This window comes from Anolis sagrei, chromosome 4, assembly GCF_037176765.1.
Source record: "Anolis sagrei isolate rAnoSag1 chromosome 4, rAnoSag1.mat, whole genome shotgun sequence".
NCBI classification, from domain to species: Eukaryota; Metazoa; Chordata; class Lepidosauria; order Squamata; family Dactyloidae; genus Anolis; species Anolis sagrei.
The window spans coordinates 206282911-206295604 of record NC_090024.1 but is presented as its reverse complement, the minus strand read 5'-3'; the positions used below and the strand labels follow the sequence as shown (position 1 = coordinate 206295604).

General features: G+C 39.6%; 1 protein-coding gene across 1 annotated transcript in view; it reads right to left on the bottom strand.

Annotated features, from left to right (window-relative positions):
- Positions 1–12694, bottom strand: part of LMOD1 (leiomodin 1) — a 30628-nt gene that overhangs the window by 4108 nt on the left and 13826 nt on the right. Inside the window, exon 2 of the mRNA XM_060772447.2 lies at positions 138–1649. Within this exon, the coding sequence (XP_060628430.2) occupies positions 138–1649 (1512 nt within the window). The remainder of the gene's footprint in view (positions 1–137; positions 1650–12694) is intronic.

Genomic DNA, 12694 nt, shown 5'->3' with positions numbered 1-12694 from the left:
TATAAGTGATGGTGAGATGTTCCTTTCAACATATGTATAGGCATGAATGCTAAACTGGAATTACCAAAGGAGAAACTAATTTTAAGGAAGTAGCATGCTTTACCCCTGTGTGGTCTTTACATTCACCCTTTACTTGCCTTCTTCAGTTGTTTCAAGTTAGTGGAGCGAATAGCAGCCAGAAGCTGATCTCTGGAGTTCTTTTCTTGTGAAGGAAGAGCTTTCTCTACCATCTTCCTCTGAGTAGCTGGGGAAAGGGACAGACGTAAGTTTTCATTGATCAGAGGAGGGGCCAGTGGAGGTGGGGGTGGAGGAGGCACATTTAGGGTGTTCTTAGGGGGAGCTTTAGGGGAAGCTTTAGGTGAAGCCCAAGGGGACGTTTTGGGGGATGGTTTCGGAGACACTTTAGGTGAGCTAGCTGGTAAGCCTCCTGGCTTGGGCACATCAAGGAAGTCTTTCTTCTCCCCCTTTTCTTGAGCCTGCTTCTGCTCCTGCAGGCGTTTCTGTCTCTGTTTGTCCATGTTCCTGCTCAGCAGGTTGGTGACAGTCATGCGGGGCCCAGCTAGCTCAAAGTGGTAACCCAGTTTCAGCAGGGTGGTGTTCTCCTTCAGCAGCTTGGCTATCTCCATCTCAGTCTTCCCTCCACAAATATGTCTCTGATTGTGAAAGCGCAGCTCTGTCAAAGTGTTGTTCTGGAGGAGCGCACGGAAGAGGGCCAGAATTCCTTTGCCTGTGATGTGATTGGAATCGAGATTTATACTGGTCAGCGTCTTGTTTGACTTCAGCATGATGGCAATGGCAAAAGCAACATGGTCGTCTGCACGCGTATTGGCCAATGCAAAGACTTTGACCACAGTATTGAACTCTAAGGCCTCTGCAAAGCGCGCCAGGATCTCAGTGGTGATGCAGTCAGAGTTATTGACATTAACCTCTACCATCTCTGGGTCATTGTTCTTTACTTTTTCTAACGGTTCATCAAAAATGCTGGTGGCTTCATCTTCCTTGCTCTGGTTGGAAGAATTGTCTACAGGTTTTGAAGGGCTACTGTCTGGGGTGTCCTTCATTGTCTTCTCTGCGCCTGAAACAGAGGCTTTCCCCTCAGAAGCCCCTTTGTTGTCCCTTGAGGATTTCTCCTCGTTGACAATTTTGGAGTCTTGCTTCAAAGCTGAACTTTTTTCTTCTTTCTTTTCCAGTTCTTTTTTATCTTCTCTCTTTTTAACTGAGTTCTGCTTTAATGCTGTACTTTTTTCCTCTATTTTTTCAGATTCCTTTTTGTTTCCAGTCTTTCTGTCCTTCTCAAACCTACCCTTCAATTCAGCTTCCTTTTCTTTTCCTTTGTCCTCTTTTGCTTGGTTCTTCTCTTCTCCCCTCACTTTACCTGTTGCTTTTTTGTCTGTTGTTGGAGCTCCGTCTTTCTCCCTGGAGAGTGTCTTTTCATTCTTGGAAGTCTTGTCCTCTTTGATTTGCCCAGTTTTCTTAACACTGTCTGGTTCATCCTTCCCTTTTTGAGTTACTTTTTGGACCGTTTCTTCCTTTTTACCTTCTTTCCCTAAATCAGAACCTCTGGGTTTTTTCAGATCTCTACTTTGAGTTTCCTTCCGCTTCTCTTCAAGAGATTTTGTCTCTTTTTTCTTCTCTATTGCCTTCTCTTCCTATAAAGAAACATATTGGAATGGGGGATTATTATGGATATAGCTCAGTGACAAGGAAACAAATTCAATATATTATTGGGTAGTCTTACATTTGTCACATTCACCAGAGCAGAACGACACTATTTAATGAAAACCAATGGTAAGGTTGTTATAGTCTTCAACTTATAATCATGTCCAAAACAAATGTAAAATGGACATTGCAGCAACATTGTAAGTCTGCACTTTGAGACAGAAACCTGGGCCCCTCCGATTTCCAAAGGGAAATAGCTAAAAAGTGTCAATCACTGTAAAGTCTTTCCTTCCGTTTTAAAACATTAAACTGCTGAGCTGCTAAACTTGCTGACCAAAAGGTCACCGGTTCAAATACGGGGAGTGGGATGACCTTCCCCTGTTAGGCCCAGCTTCTGTCAACCTAGCAGTTCGAAAACATGCAAATGTGAGTAGATCAATAAGTATCGCTCTGGCTGGAAGGTACCAGTGCTCCATGCAGTCATGCTGGCTACATGACCTTGGAGGCATCTATGGACAACACTGGCTCTTCGGCTTAGAGGTGGAGATGAGCACCAAGCCCCAGAATCAGACACGACTGGACATAATGTCAGGGGAAACCTTTACCTTTACTATACAGAACTGTATAACAAAGCTACACCAATGTTCATCACAATTTTCCCAGAACATTTCTGGATCCCATTCAGGCCCAGACAAATAACTGAAAATAAAGACGGTCTTCCTAATGATGTAAAAGTCTGAGGGAGGGAGGAACAGACATTTTGGGGTGAAATTTCCCATCCTCTTTCAGAAAATTACAATTCCTGATTTTGTTTTATTTTTTCTGTCCTTTTTGTGGAAAGGATATGCACATGTTAAGTCTGCTTGATACTATGGAGGACCAGCAGAGACAAAAAAAATCCTCTGTTTTAGTAATATTGATGGTTTCTATAGTTCATTTTTGCCATTTCTTTGTTTTTTGCTTGCTCCTCAAATTTGAAAAAGCAAATGGATTCCTTATAATTTATGTATTCCTTACAGTTCATTACCCCATAGCTCTATATGTAACAAAAAATAACAAGTGAAAAAGTAACTTCCATTTGTAATATTCTGTATAAATTCTATTTTTAACATATCCATTTGGTAATTTTACGACAAGTTGTTACATTTTCTGATCGTATAATAATAGTGACTAGGATGCAAAAACATTGCTTTTCAATTTCCTCTGAGGATTCCTATTATTTTCCGTAAAAACCAGAAGGGGAAAAGTTAGGATAGCTCCTTGATTTCAAAATTTCTGGGAATTTTACACTTCTCTGCATGTCTATGTCCCCAGTGAAAGGATAAGCAGAAGGTAACTTTGGCTTTACTGGTAGGAGAATTGTAATAGACTGGAAAGGCCTTCATCCTCATATCAGTTTACGGACAGCAAGAGTGAAATGACTTTTTCCATAAAAGTTCTAAGACCAAGGTAATGCGTTTGAAGGCACCATTAAGCTAATGAAGTCAAGATAACTTGGGGGAACCAGAAAGTGGTTTTTGTTTAAGCTCAGTGCAGCCCTGGTTTTGAAAGCAAGTGCCAGAAGCAGAAATTGCTTGGAAAGAACAGGGATAGGTTCCTACACCACAAAAGAAAAGAAGAGCAGTTGAATGCATTCCAGTAAACTTTTTATTCAAGACATGTGAAATTAAACAACCAAGTCTGCAATGCCTTGCATAAATAAACAACATTTTGAATGTTTAGAAACTATTTGAAGCTTTTGCCAAAATATATCCAGATATGACTTTTTATTTCAAGTATGCTGACGCTCTAAGGATGAAAACAGGACTAGGTGACATAAAAAGTCTTTATTACAAAGAAGCTTCTTTGTCAGAGACTTTGTTAACTGAGGTATGCTTGTACATGACAGTCTGCCCTCTGTACTCATGGGTTTTGCATTCACATTCAACTAACCAAGGATTCAAAATGGAAATTCCCAAAAGCAAACTTTGATTTTGCCATGCTGTCAGTGATGTATATAGGCACACCCAGCTATAGTCCCCTGCCATTTCACAGGTCTTCAGGCTCTCTTTGGTACTTGAGTTATTTGCCCCTTTGTATGAGGGACACCATTTTATATTGTGGGACCTGAGCATCCATGGATTTTGGTATTTGGGGTTGGGGATCCTGGACACAAACCCCAGCAGATATCAAAGGCCCATTTGTACAGTCCTCTACTGCTTGCCTTTTACCCATGCAATAAGAAGTCTTGGGGTGAGGAGGCCAACATTTATGCTTCTTCTCCCTCCAGACATTCTAGGATTTATTGAGAGTTGTACTGGTATTTATCAAAATATTTTAATATCTCCATATAGTGTACCATCTGTCCAGTAATCTCCCTCATGAATTTCTGGCCATAATTTTTCAATTGAAGAGTGATATGTATTTATCTGTCCTGGGATATTTCAGTAAAGACAAAGGTAGCTTCCTATGGTTATATTCATTGTTTTAGGCAGTCCCAATATTATGTTTGGAAATGGAATGTGCACATTACCATGGAAATTTTCCTTTGATCTCCCTTCCCTCATTGTACTTTTAGGTACCAGAATGATCATTGCTTTTTCCTTTCTTTGACTATTATAAACATTTTGAAGAATTAGATGTGTGAGACAGTAAACCTGGATCGTAGAGGAGGAGAATATTGGGGGAAATGTTGATCTTATGCAGGGGATGGAAGGAAACCACTCTTATGTCACAGCAAATGATTTCTCAAACGTGAGAAAAGGAGTGGCTGAAATCCTGGTTCATTTAGGGCTTTATTGGATGCAGGAAGGGATACGTCTGTTATAAGATGTGAAATCTAGAAGCAGAGTAGGCTGACCTTTACTGGCATTATTGATCTATCTGCAGGAACTCCCAAACCTTCTTTCACTTCAATTCCCTCTCCATGTCTGCTCTGTTATTAGTCCTCTTCCATCCACATAGTTGCTACAAAGTCCATGTACGTTAATGCAAAGCTAGTTACTTTGGTCTTGGATAGAGTTAGAAATGTGGCTTTTTTGGGACTGCTAAGCTCTCCTAGCCTGCTTCACTGTGCTCTTCTGACAAAAATGAGTTCTTCCACATTGAATGTTTCTTTCAGGTCTTTAAGAAAGAGTGTGTGTTGGGGGTGATCTAGCATGAGATTAAATGTCCTTGCCTTAAGATACTGTTTACATATTGAAATAAACAGACTCCATTTGAGGAAAGCAAAGATCTCTGTATTTAGTTAAGAGATTATTGAGCTCAATTGAGTCCTAAATGTCTAAAGCTGTTCTTCCTTGTCAGGAATGCAAACAAAAAGCGGGGGAGAAACCCAAATTCAACTGGGCCATTCTGAAAGAAAGTCCACAAGATGAAATGGAAATACTGTACAAGAAATGTCTTCTCGTTCTCTTCGAAAAAATAAAATTTAATATGCAGTTTAGGTTGCAACTCCTGGATCCAGGATTTCCTGGAAGAAAGCCTTTAAACAAAAACAACAACAGGTCTAATCCATATTTCATGCCCTCCTAATCTAGAGTGTGGTGTGTCTTGAAATACAACCAGACAGAAAGGAAAGGGGCAGCCCACTGAAGGAAATTTCTGTTTTATGGCCTGATTGTAGCCAAGTGTGAACGTAAGCTTTGGAGCGAGTAGGGTTGCCCAGTGAAATAAGGGACAGCTCTTATGACACATAATGGTAGTGCCATTAACTGCGAGGCAGTAAACATCAGCCCCTGTTGCTTGGAGCATGTGATTCAAATAACAAACAGTAACAATTTTTACAAATGTTTATCTGGCTAAAAATTTAAGTTTTCCAAGTTCTGCTTTAAATATTTTTTCCAAGCAATATTTTAACATGTTTACAAACATTGCCTTAAGAACACATAGGGGTTTAGTCCAATCATCAAATGTTTTCCAGACTCTGACTGGAAAAAAGGCAGTCAACAATAGCTTTAGTGGTGGTAGAATGCATTCAAGGTGATGCTCTCACCCTGAGATTCCTCATCTTGAAGACTGGAAAATTGGGGGAAGGCCCTGGGATCCAGGAGCTCTTCTTTTAAGTTCTATTTAACAACAACTAAGGAAACCACCAGGACACTTTGGTTGCAATCATACATGCATGTGACTGCCAATCACATATTTAACATAGCCAAAATGTTTTATAGAAATAACAATTTCCCTCCCAGGCACAGTTTGCTTTGTTGTTCAAGAACAGTGGTGGCTAAGCAGACAAAGCATTTCACAGAAGTAGCAGGATCAGATGGAAAGAAGGCCTGCTATTTTCTATGTGTACTTGCATGGAAATGGGCAGTTAAGTTTAGTAGCCACGGCTTGCTATGCAGAAAGAAGAGGAAATAAATGTCTTCTTATGCACACACGCCACTAAATGGTGTATTGGGCGAAACCATATTCTAAGCATTTTTCAGCAAAAACGTAGATTTGGGAGATCTTCCTGGAAGAATTGTCTATGAGAAAAAAATGATCCATTAACAACTTGGCCAGCAGTGACAATTCCTGACAGCATGAGGACTTACTGAGATCAATTCTTATTCCACTTTTTCAAAGAATTCAAAGCAGTTCACAACATTAGAAGAATGAAAAATAAAATATATGACAGAAATAATGATAATGGATATACCCAAACTACAGAGCAAAAGAATCACAGAAGAGACAGATCAGCCCAAACATTTCTAGAAAAGAAAAGTTTTGGAGTAATTATAACACTTGTCATTTGCTAATTTCTCCTCACTATCCCTCTGTGAAAGGCACAAATACTGTTAGGGCTGACTCAAAAGTGGGCTTTCCATTGAGGAAGCACATTAGCTCTTTCACTAACAGTATGTCAGAACAACTCCCACTCCATATGTTCAAGGTCCTATTGCTATGATACTCTGATACAGGGCAAGAAAAGGTTGAATTGCTGCAGCCTCTGGGTGTTACCTGGACTGGCACTGCCCATCTTTTGCACTTGGCAACTCCTAAAGCAGGGATCCAAACCCCTTAGGCCCTTGAGATGAATTCAAATTTATGTTAACTCCAGCCAGCCTGGCCAACAGCAAGAGGTGATAAGAGCAGAGCTTGGGAAGGTAATTCTTTGGATGGCAACGTCTTAGAGTAATTTAGTCATGGTCTGGATGCAAGCTATAGTTTTTATTATCTGGAGATCCACAACTCTGTCCTCAAGATTGAGGAGACTTCTCTAGGTCTTGACTTGCTCTGCCTTGTTATCATTGTATAAATGCACAAAATGTCCCCTAAGTCCCCATGCCTTGTAGCTATTGGCATACGTTTTTCACACTCTGCCCATGACCTTTCTTTAAAAAGAACCAGCCCGATTGCTTGAGCCAATTAATCACAATTGTTTTGACAAACTAAAAACGCTGCTAGTTCCTTCCAAACATACTAAAATGAGCATTGCTATTGCTTGCTGGCAATTGCTGTCCTCAACCTCATTCAGATGCTTCCTTAAAAGGAAAAGGAGACTTAGGAACTTTGTGTTTTGGAATCTGAGCATTGAGACACTAATGATCACTCCTGGGTTCTCTCCCTAGTGTGGTTGCCTGTCTGGATTTCTGCCTAGGTCAAGTGTGATTCAACAGGTACCAACAGATTCAGTTATGTGAACTGCAAGCCCAGCAGGTGTTTGGCAAAAGATGTGCAATGTGCACACTTTGTTTCAAGCATTGTTAGCAGCCAAAATGGAATAAACAACACCTCTGTACTCTCAGAGGCCGTGTAAACAATAAGTAACAGATGACCTTGTCACATGGTTATCGGAATCGCTGTGTCATTGGGGAGTGTGGGGAACCCAGCACCCACACCCTACATTGTCTCATTCCTCTCCCAGCTAATCCCATGGGGGATGCGTGGAGCATGTGGCTTCCCCCCATAACTTATACTGGCAACACAGGAAGCCTCTCATGTTGCCACATGGCAGCATGTGCCGACTCTGCCCTCCTTCACCCATGGAGTCGTGCTGGCATCGTTTGATGAGAGCTGGAGCTCTGTGGGTGACCTGGGCTAAACCAATGCATGCCACCTAATTTAGCCTTTTGTGATAAGGCCACATGACTACAAGATTGAACATGACTATGAAGGGTAAAACCACAATGAGAGTTCTTTACATAATCTGCTATATATACAAAGAGTTCATGCTGAGCTTTTCCAGAGTCAGACAAGATTTTTTTAAATTATATAATCATTGGATTCATTTAATTTTAAGTGCTTCAGAAGCCACTGTCTACCAATCATTTAGTCCTCCCCCAACTTGTAGGATAATACTGCAACATGCTACAGATTGGACAGTATTTGAAAAATAGTCAAAAAGCAGATTTTTTTTTGAGTGTCAAGAAATCATAATGAAAAGAATGAATCCTACACTGCCAATAACCATCACAGAAGTAAATCAATGTTATTCCCTGTACAGCAAATGCTGTTTCCTGTGCAAAATAATCATGTGTACATTTTGTGCAGAATAAGTCCCTAATTGTGAAAATATTTCAAAAACTGTGTAGATTTCAAAAGCTTTCTTAGAATGGGAAGAAAAATATTTAAATTATTTCTTTCCAGAATAAAATTAATGCACTATTACATCCCTCCAAAGTACACATGACTCATATACTGAACATTCCCAGGCAGGCAAAATTTTGTATTCAATGTTTTTTATACTTTAATTTATACTATGTAATTATCGTTTCTGTCTCAACTCAAAGAAATTATTAATCCCAAACATAAGATTTTTGTGAAAAAATAAACAGCATGACGGCTATTGTGGAAAACACAGACAGATTTATCCAAATGGAAAATGATGACATCTGGATCCCTATTTTATTTATCATATCAGGGGCGAACCAAGGATACAGTTGTAATGTATTTTTAAAAATACACAAAGTTTAGAAACTTGGCATTATATTAAATGTCCTTTGACCAGTAGCTGGCCACTTGGAGTCCCTCTTGTGTTGCTGTAAGAAGATCTTCTTCCATTGTGCATGTGGCAGGGCTCAGACTGCATTGTAATAGGTGGTCTGTGGTTTGCTCTTCTTCACACTCACATGTGATGGACTCCACTTTGAGGCCCCATTTCTTAAGGTTGGCTCTGTATCTCATGGTGCCAGAGCACAGTATGTTCAGTGCCTTCCAAGTACCCCCAGTCTTCTGTGTGCCCAGGAGGGAGTCTCTCTTCCATTTGGTATCAGCCATGGATCGAGGTTCTAGGTTTTAGTCTGCCACTTTTGGACTCTTGCTTGCTGAGGTGTTTCTGCAAGTATCTCTGTAGTTCTTAGAAAAGTATTTCTTGATTTAAGGCATTGGTGTGCTGGCTGATATCCGAACAGGGGATGGGCCGGAGATGTCATTGCCTTGGTCCTTTCATTATTGGCTGCTTCTTCCCGGCAGATGTCAGGTAGTGCGATACTAGCTAAATTTCTCCATTGTTGTAGGGCACATACATCCTGTGACATTGCAGCATGTCTCATTAAGAACCACATCAATTGTTTTAGCATGGTGAGATGCATTCCACACTGGGCATGCGTACTCAGCAGTTGGACCCCTATAAAGTTCACAGATGGGGCCGGCTTTTTGCATGATAGAAGTTTCATCTAGAAGCATTCACAAAGCAGCACACACTAATTTAAACAAGATTGACATTTAGGTAATTGTATCTGAGATGAGACCCTATCTCACATTCCAGTCAACAAAAAACAAAAAAGGCGGCAGAGGTGAAAGGACAATCTTTTAGAAAACACACACAAATTGTTGAGGTGCAAAAATCCTAATGCTGGACAGGCCCATGGAGTCTCTTCCTTCTCTATACTTCTATGTAATTCCAACAAAAATTGTTTGTGTGACATTTCAGAGACCTTTCTAGGGTGCTATGTAAATATTTATTGGAACTAAATAAAATGTTTGCATGGCTGAGTGAACTTGTTTGAATGTAACAGTGCAATCCTAACTCAGGGACATGCTTGTTGTTGGAGATAGGAATACGCAGGAGCTTCTTACGTTAGACAAGGTTCCTTTTTGCCAGCACCAATCCTTTCTGCTGAGATTATCTCTGAGATGACAAAAGAGCCAAAAAGTGGTAGATCAAGAAAGGTTCATATTTCCCTTTGTCCATGGCTACACATATTAATGCTGGCACAATACCAGTTCAGGGACAGAGACTTCTTTTATTTCCAACATCCATTTGTATTCAACAAACCTTCTGCTATGCTAGTATTTGCTCCACTAACTTTCAATATTGACTTGTCATATCTAAGATGAAAGTCTGGCAACAAGAAATTTAAAAAAAATATGTAGTGGGTTTTTTGTCATCATATGGTTAGTTTTAACTGTGTAGATAGAAATGATAGATTATACTGTTGACCATATGACAGATACCTTACCCAATGATAAATAATTACAATAGTGTGAATGGCAGGTATATATTATCTAGGCATAGAATAATAGAATAATAGAGTTGGAAGAGACCACATGAGCCAAACTCCCTGCCATGCAGGAAAAGCACAAAGTATCCCTAACAGATGCTGAGAAAACTCATACTCCTCTTTAGGGTTATCCTATTCTTTTTGAAAATGTTTTGTTCATTAATATGCTATACTGTACATAATAGTGGCCATAGTAACAGCCCCACAGAAGTAAAAAAAACCAAACTATTCCACTGCATACGCAATTCCAAGAGCTGTCTTGAATTCCAGTTCTGGGGAGAAATCATACCAATACATGCATAAATGTGCATTTGTTCCTTTCAGATTGATAGAGCAGTCGATGCCAAGTTGTGTAAAGATTATACAGATCGCAAAAGTTTACTAAATCGTGCCATCTGCATCTCTTAATTCAAAAGTGTCAGCAATCCCTAAAGTAACAACTGAGATTCAGTAACATAAATTTTATAAAACATTCAGTCAGTGTGGAAAAGAAATGTGGCTAAGAAATGGAGAAACACTGTTGCCCAAGAACAGACTTGAGGATGTTGATCAAATGACGTGATCGTCATTTCACACACTGCAGAACCTGCTTCTTGTTTGCCTGCTCTCTGAATCTGATCTTTATTGACAGTGTTTGCTCATTTCTTGTCTAAGGTTTTGCATGCTTCTGATACAGCGAAAACGGTATCAGAATGTGAGACAGATGACAATTACCACTCTGTCATTGTTTCCCACTATAAATAATAAATTCAGTTCTCAGGATCTGGCTAGCCTTAACCATTCTCCATAATCCTAGGCCTGAAAATTGTGTTTATATTAATTCCAACTAAGTAAATCCATTGAATCAATTGGATGTACCCCATGTGATGACTCACTTGTCAACAATTGATTCAATTGATCACTCCAGTAGAGACTGGCCAACAGGATTTATATCCAAACCTTTAATGGTAAATCACTCTTATTCTCATTGCTGCTATATGATATTTGCATTTTGCTCATTAGCTACATCCTCTAATGTTGTAGCACCAGTCCGCCTGCTCACGACGAGACTTTGAACTTTGCTATTGGTTGTTGGTTTGATGTTTGTTTTATATAATGTTTAATGTTGTTTTATATCATTATATTGTTTTTTGTTATCATTTTGTTGGTATGTATTTTAATGTGTTACATTTTAACTGTTCTGTTGGGTTGGCCCCATGTAAGCAGCCCCGAGTTCCTTTGGGGAGATGGAGGTGGGGTATAAAAATAAAGTTGTTATTATTATTATTATTATTATTATTATTATTATTATTGCCTTGATGTTGTACATTTTTAAGTTGAATGACATAATCTGTGCAACTGTGATTGATATATAATGCATTATGCTTAATGACATCATCAGGGACAGCCACCTTTGACATCACAAGAAAGTATCACAATTCTCAGAGCCTGGGATAGATTTAGATCAACTTTAGACCAGGCTTCTTACCAAATCCCTATACTAGCCAATTTAAAGGTGCCCTTGTGAGCTTTCTGGGTGAGGAGATACTACCTGGTAGTTAGGAAGGCATTTGCACTTAACCACATTCCCAAATTGCACATTTTGGTTGCACTAAGGGTTCCAGGCTTTCCTGCTGCCTGAGACAAGAAGCAAAGTACTGTTGTCATCTAATAATTGTTACTTTTTACTCCTCTCTCATTGTCAGAGACTACATGGCTCTACTATATACAGATTCATTTACTTCCCAAATGTCTTTCTCTGAGAACCCTTCAGAGCCAAACATTTAGGAAATAACCTGATTTGGAGAGTAGAGCAAAGCAAAATAATATTACTAGAATATTGTGGGGTGGAAAGGAGTAAATTTGCCACTCCTGGAACTGCTGCCTGAGGTGGATTTGTTCCTAGAAGTGATGCATTAAGTTCAGCTACAGTAGAAGACATAGAGGCCAATGATGCAGGACTTGGCCAATTGCATTACGACCCTACTGCCAAGAGTATTTTGCCCATTCAGCTGTCAATTTTAGTCATATTCATGCCTGAGCTCTTCAATAACACTGAATGTTTCCTGAATAAATGAATGACAGCACTTGAAGTGGACAGCACGCAGGGACATTTGAAATATACCCTAAAGTTCATGTGATAGTGGTTCTGTGTTTGTTTTATAGCCTCAGATATTTTGAAATCAGAAGTGGGGAATATTCTCCTGAACTTATTTACGAGGTAAATAGTACTTAGGTAGAACTGCCTTTGGAAAACACATAATATCAAGTGTGATTTTAGGGATGATGTCTGCATGGTTAACAGTTGAAGATTAAATCAAAGTGCTGCTTTTTGATCTCTAACTTTCTACAATGAAGGCCTAAAGCATCATCTAAACCCTGAATGTTGGGGGGAGCATTTCTCAGATATACCAGATACCTTATTACAATCCTTTAGCATTTGGGTATTTGAAGCTCAACAGGTAAGCCTCTAACAAATGCTGACGTGACAACAATGTCTTATCTAATGACCTCCTTTCCAAGGAGTATAAAGGAATCTTGTAGCACCTTTGATGGAGAAAAGGGGCTCTAGCATAAGCTTTTGTGAACTCCATCCACCTTACTGGATGTCTATATGTCCCCATGTGAACTTGCCTTAGCATTATAAT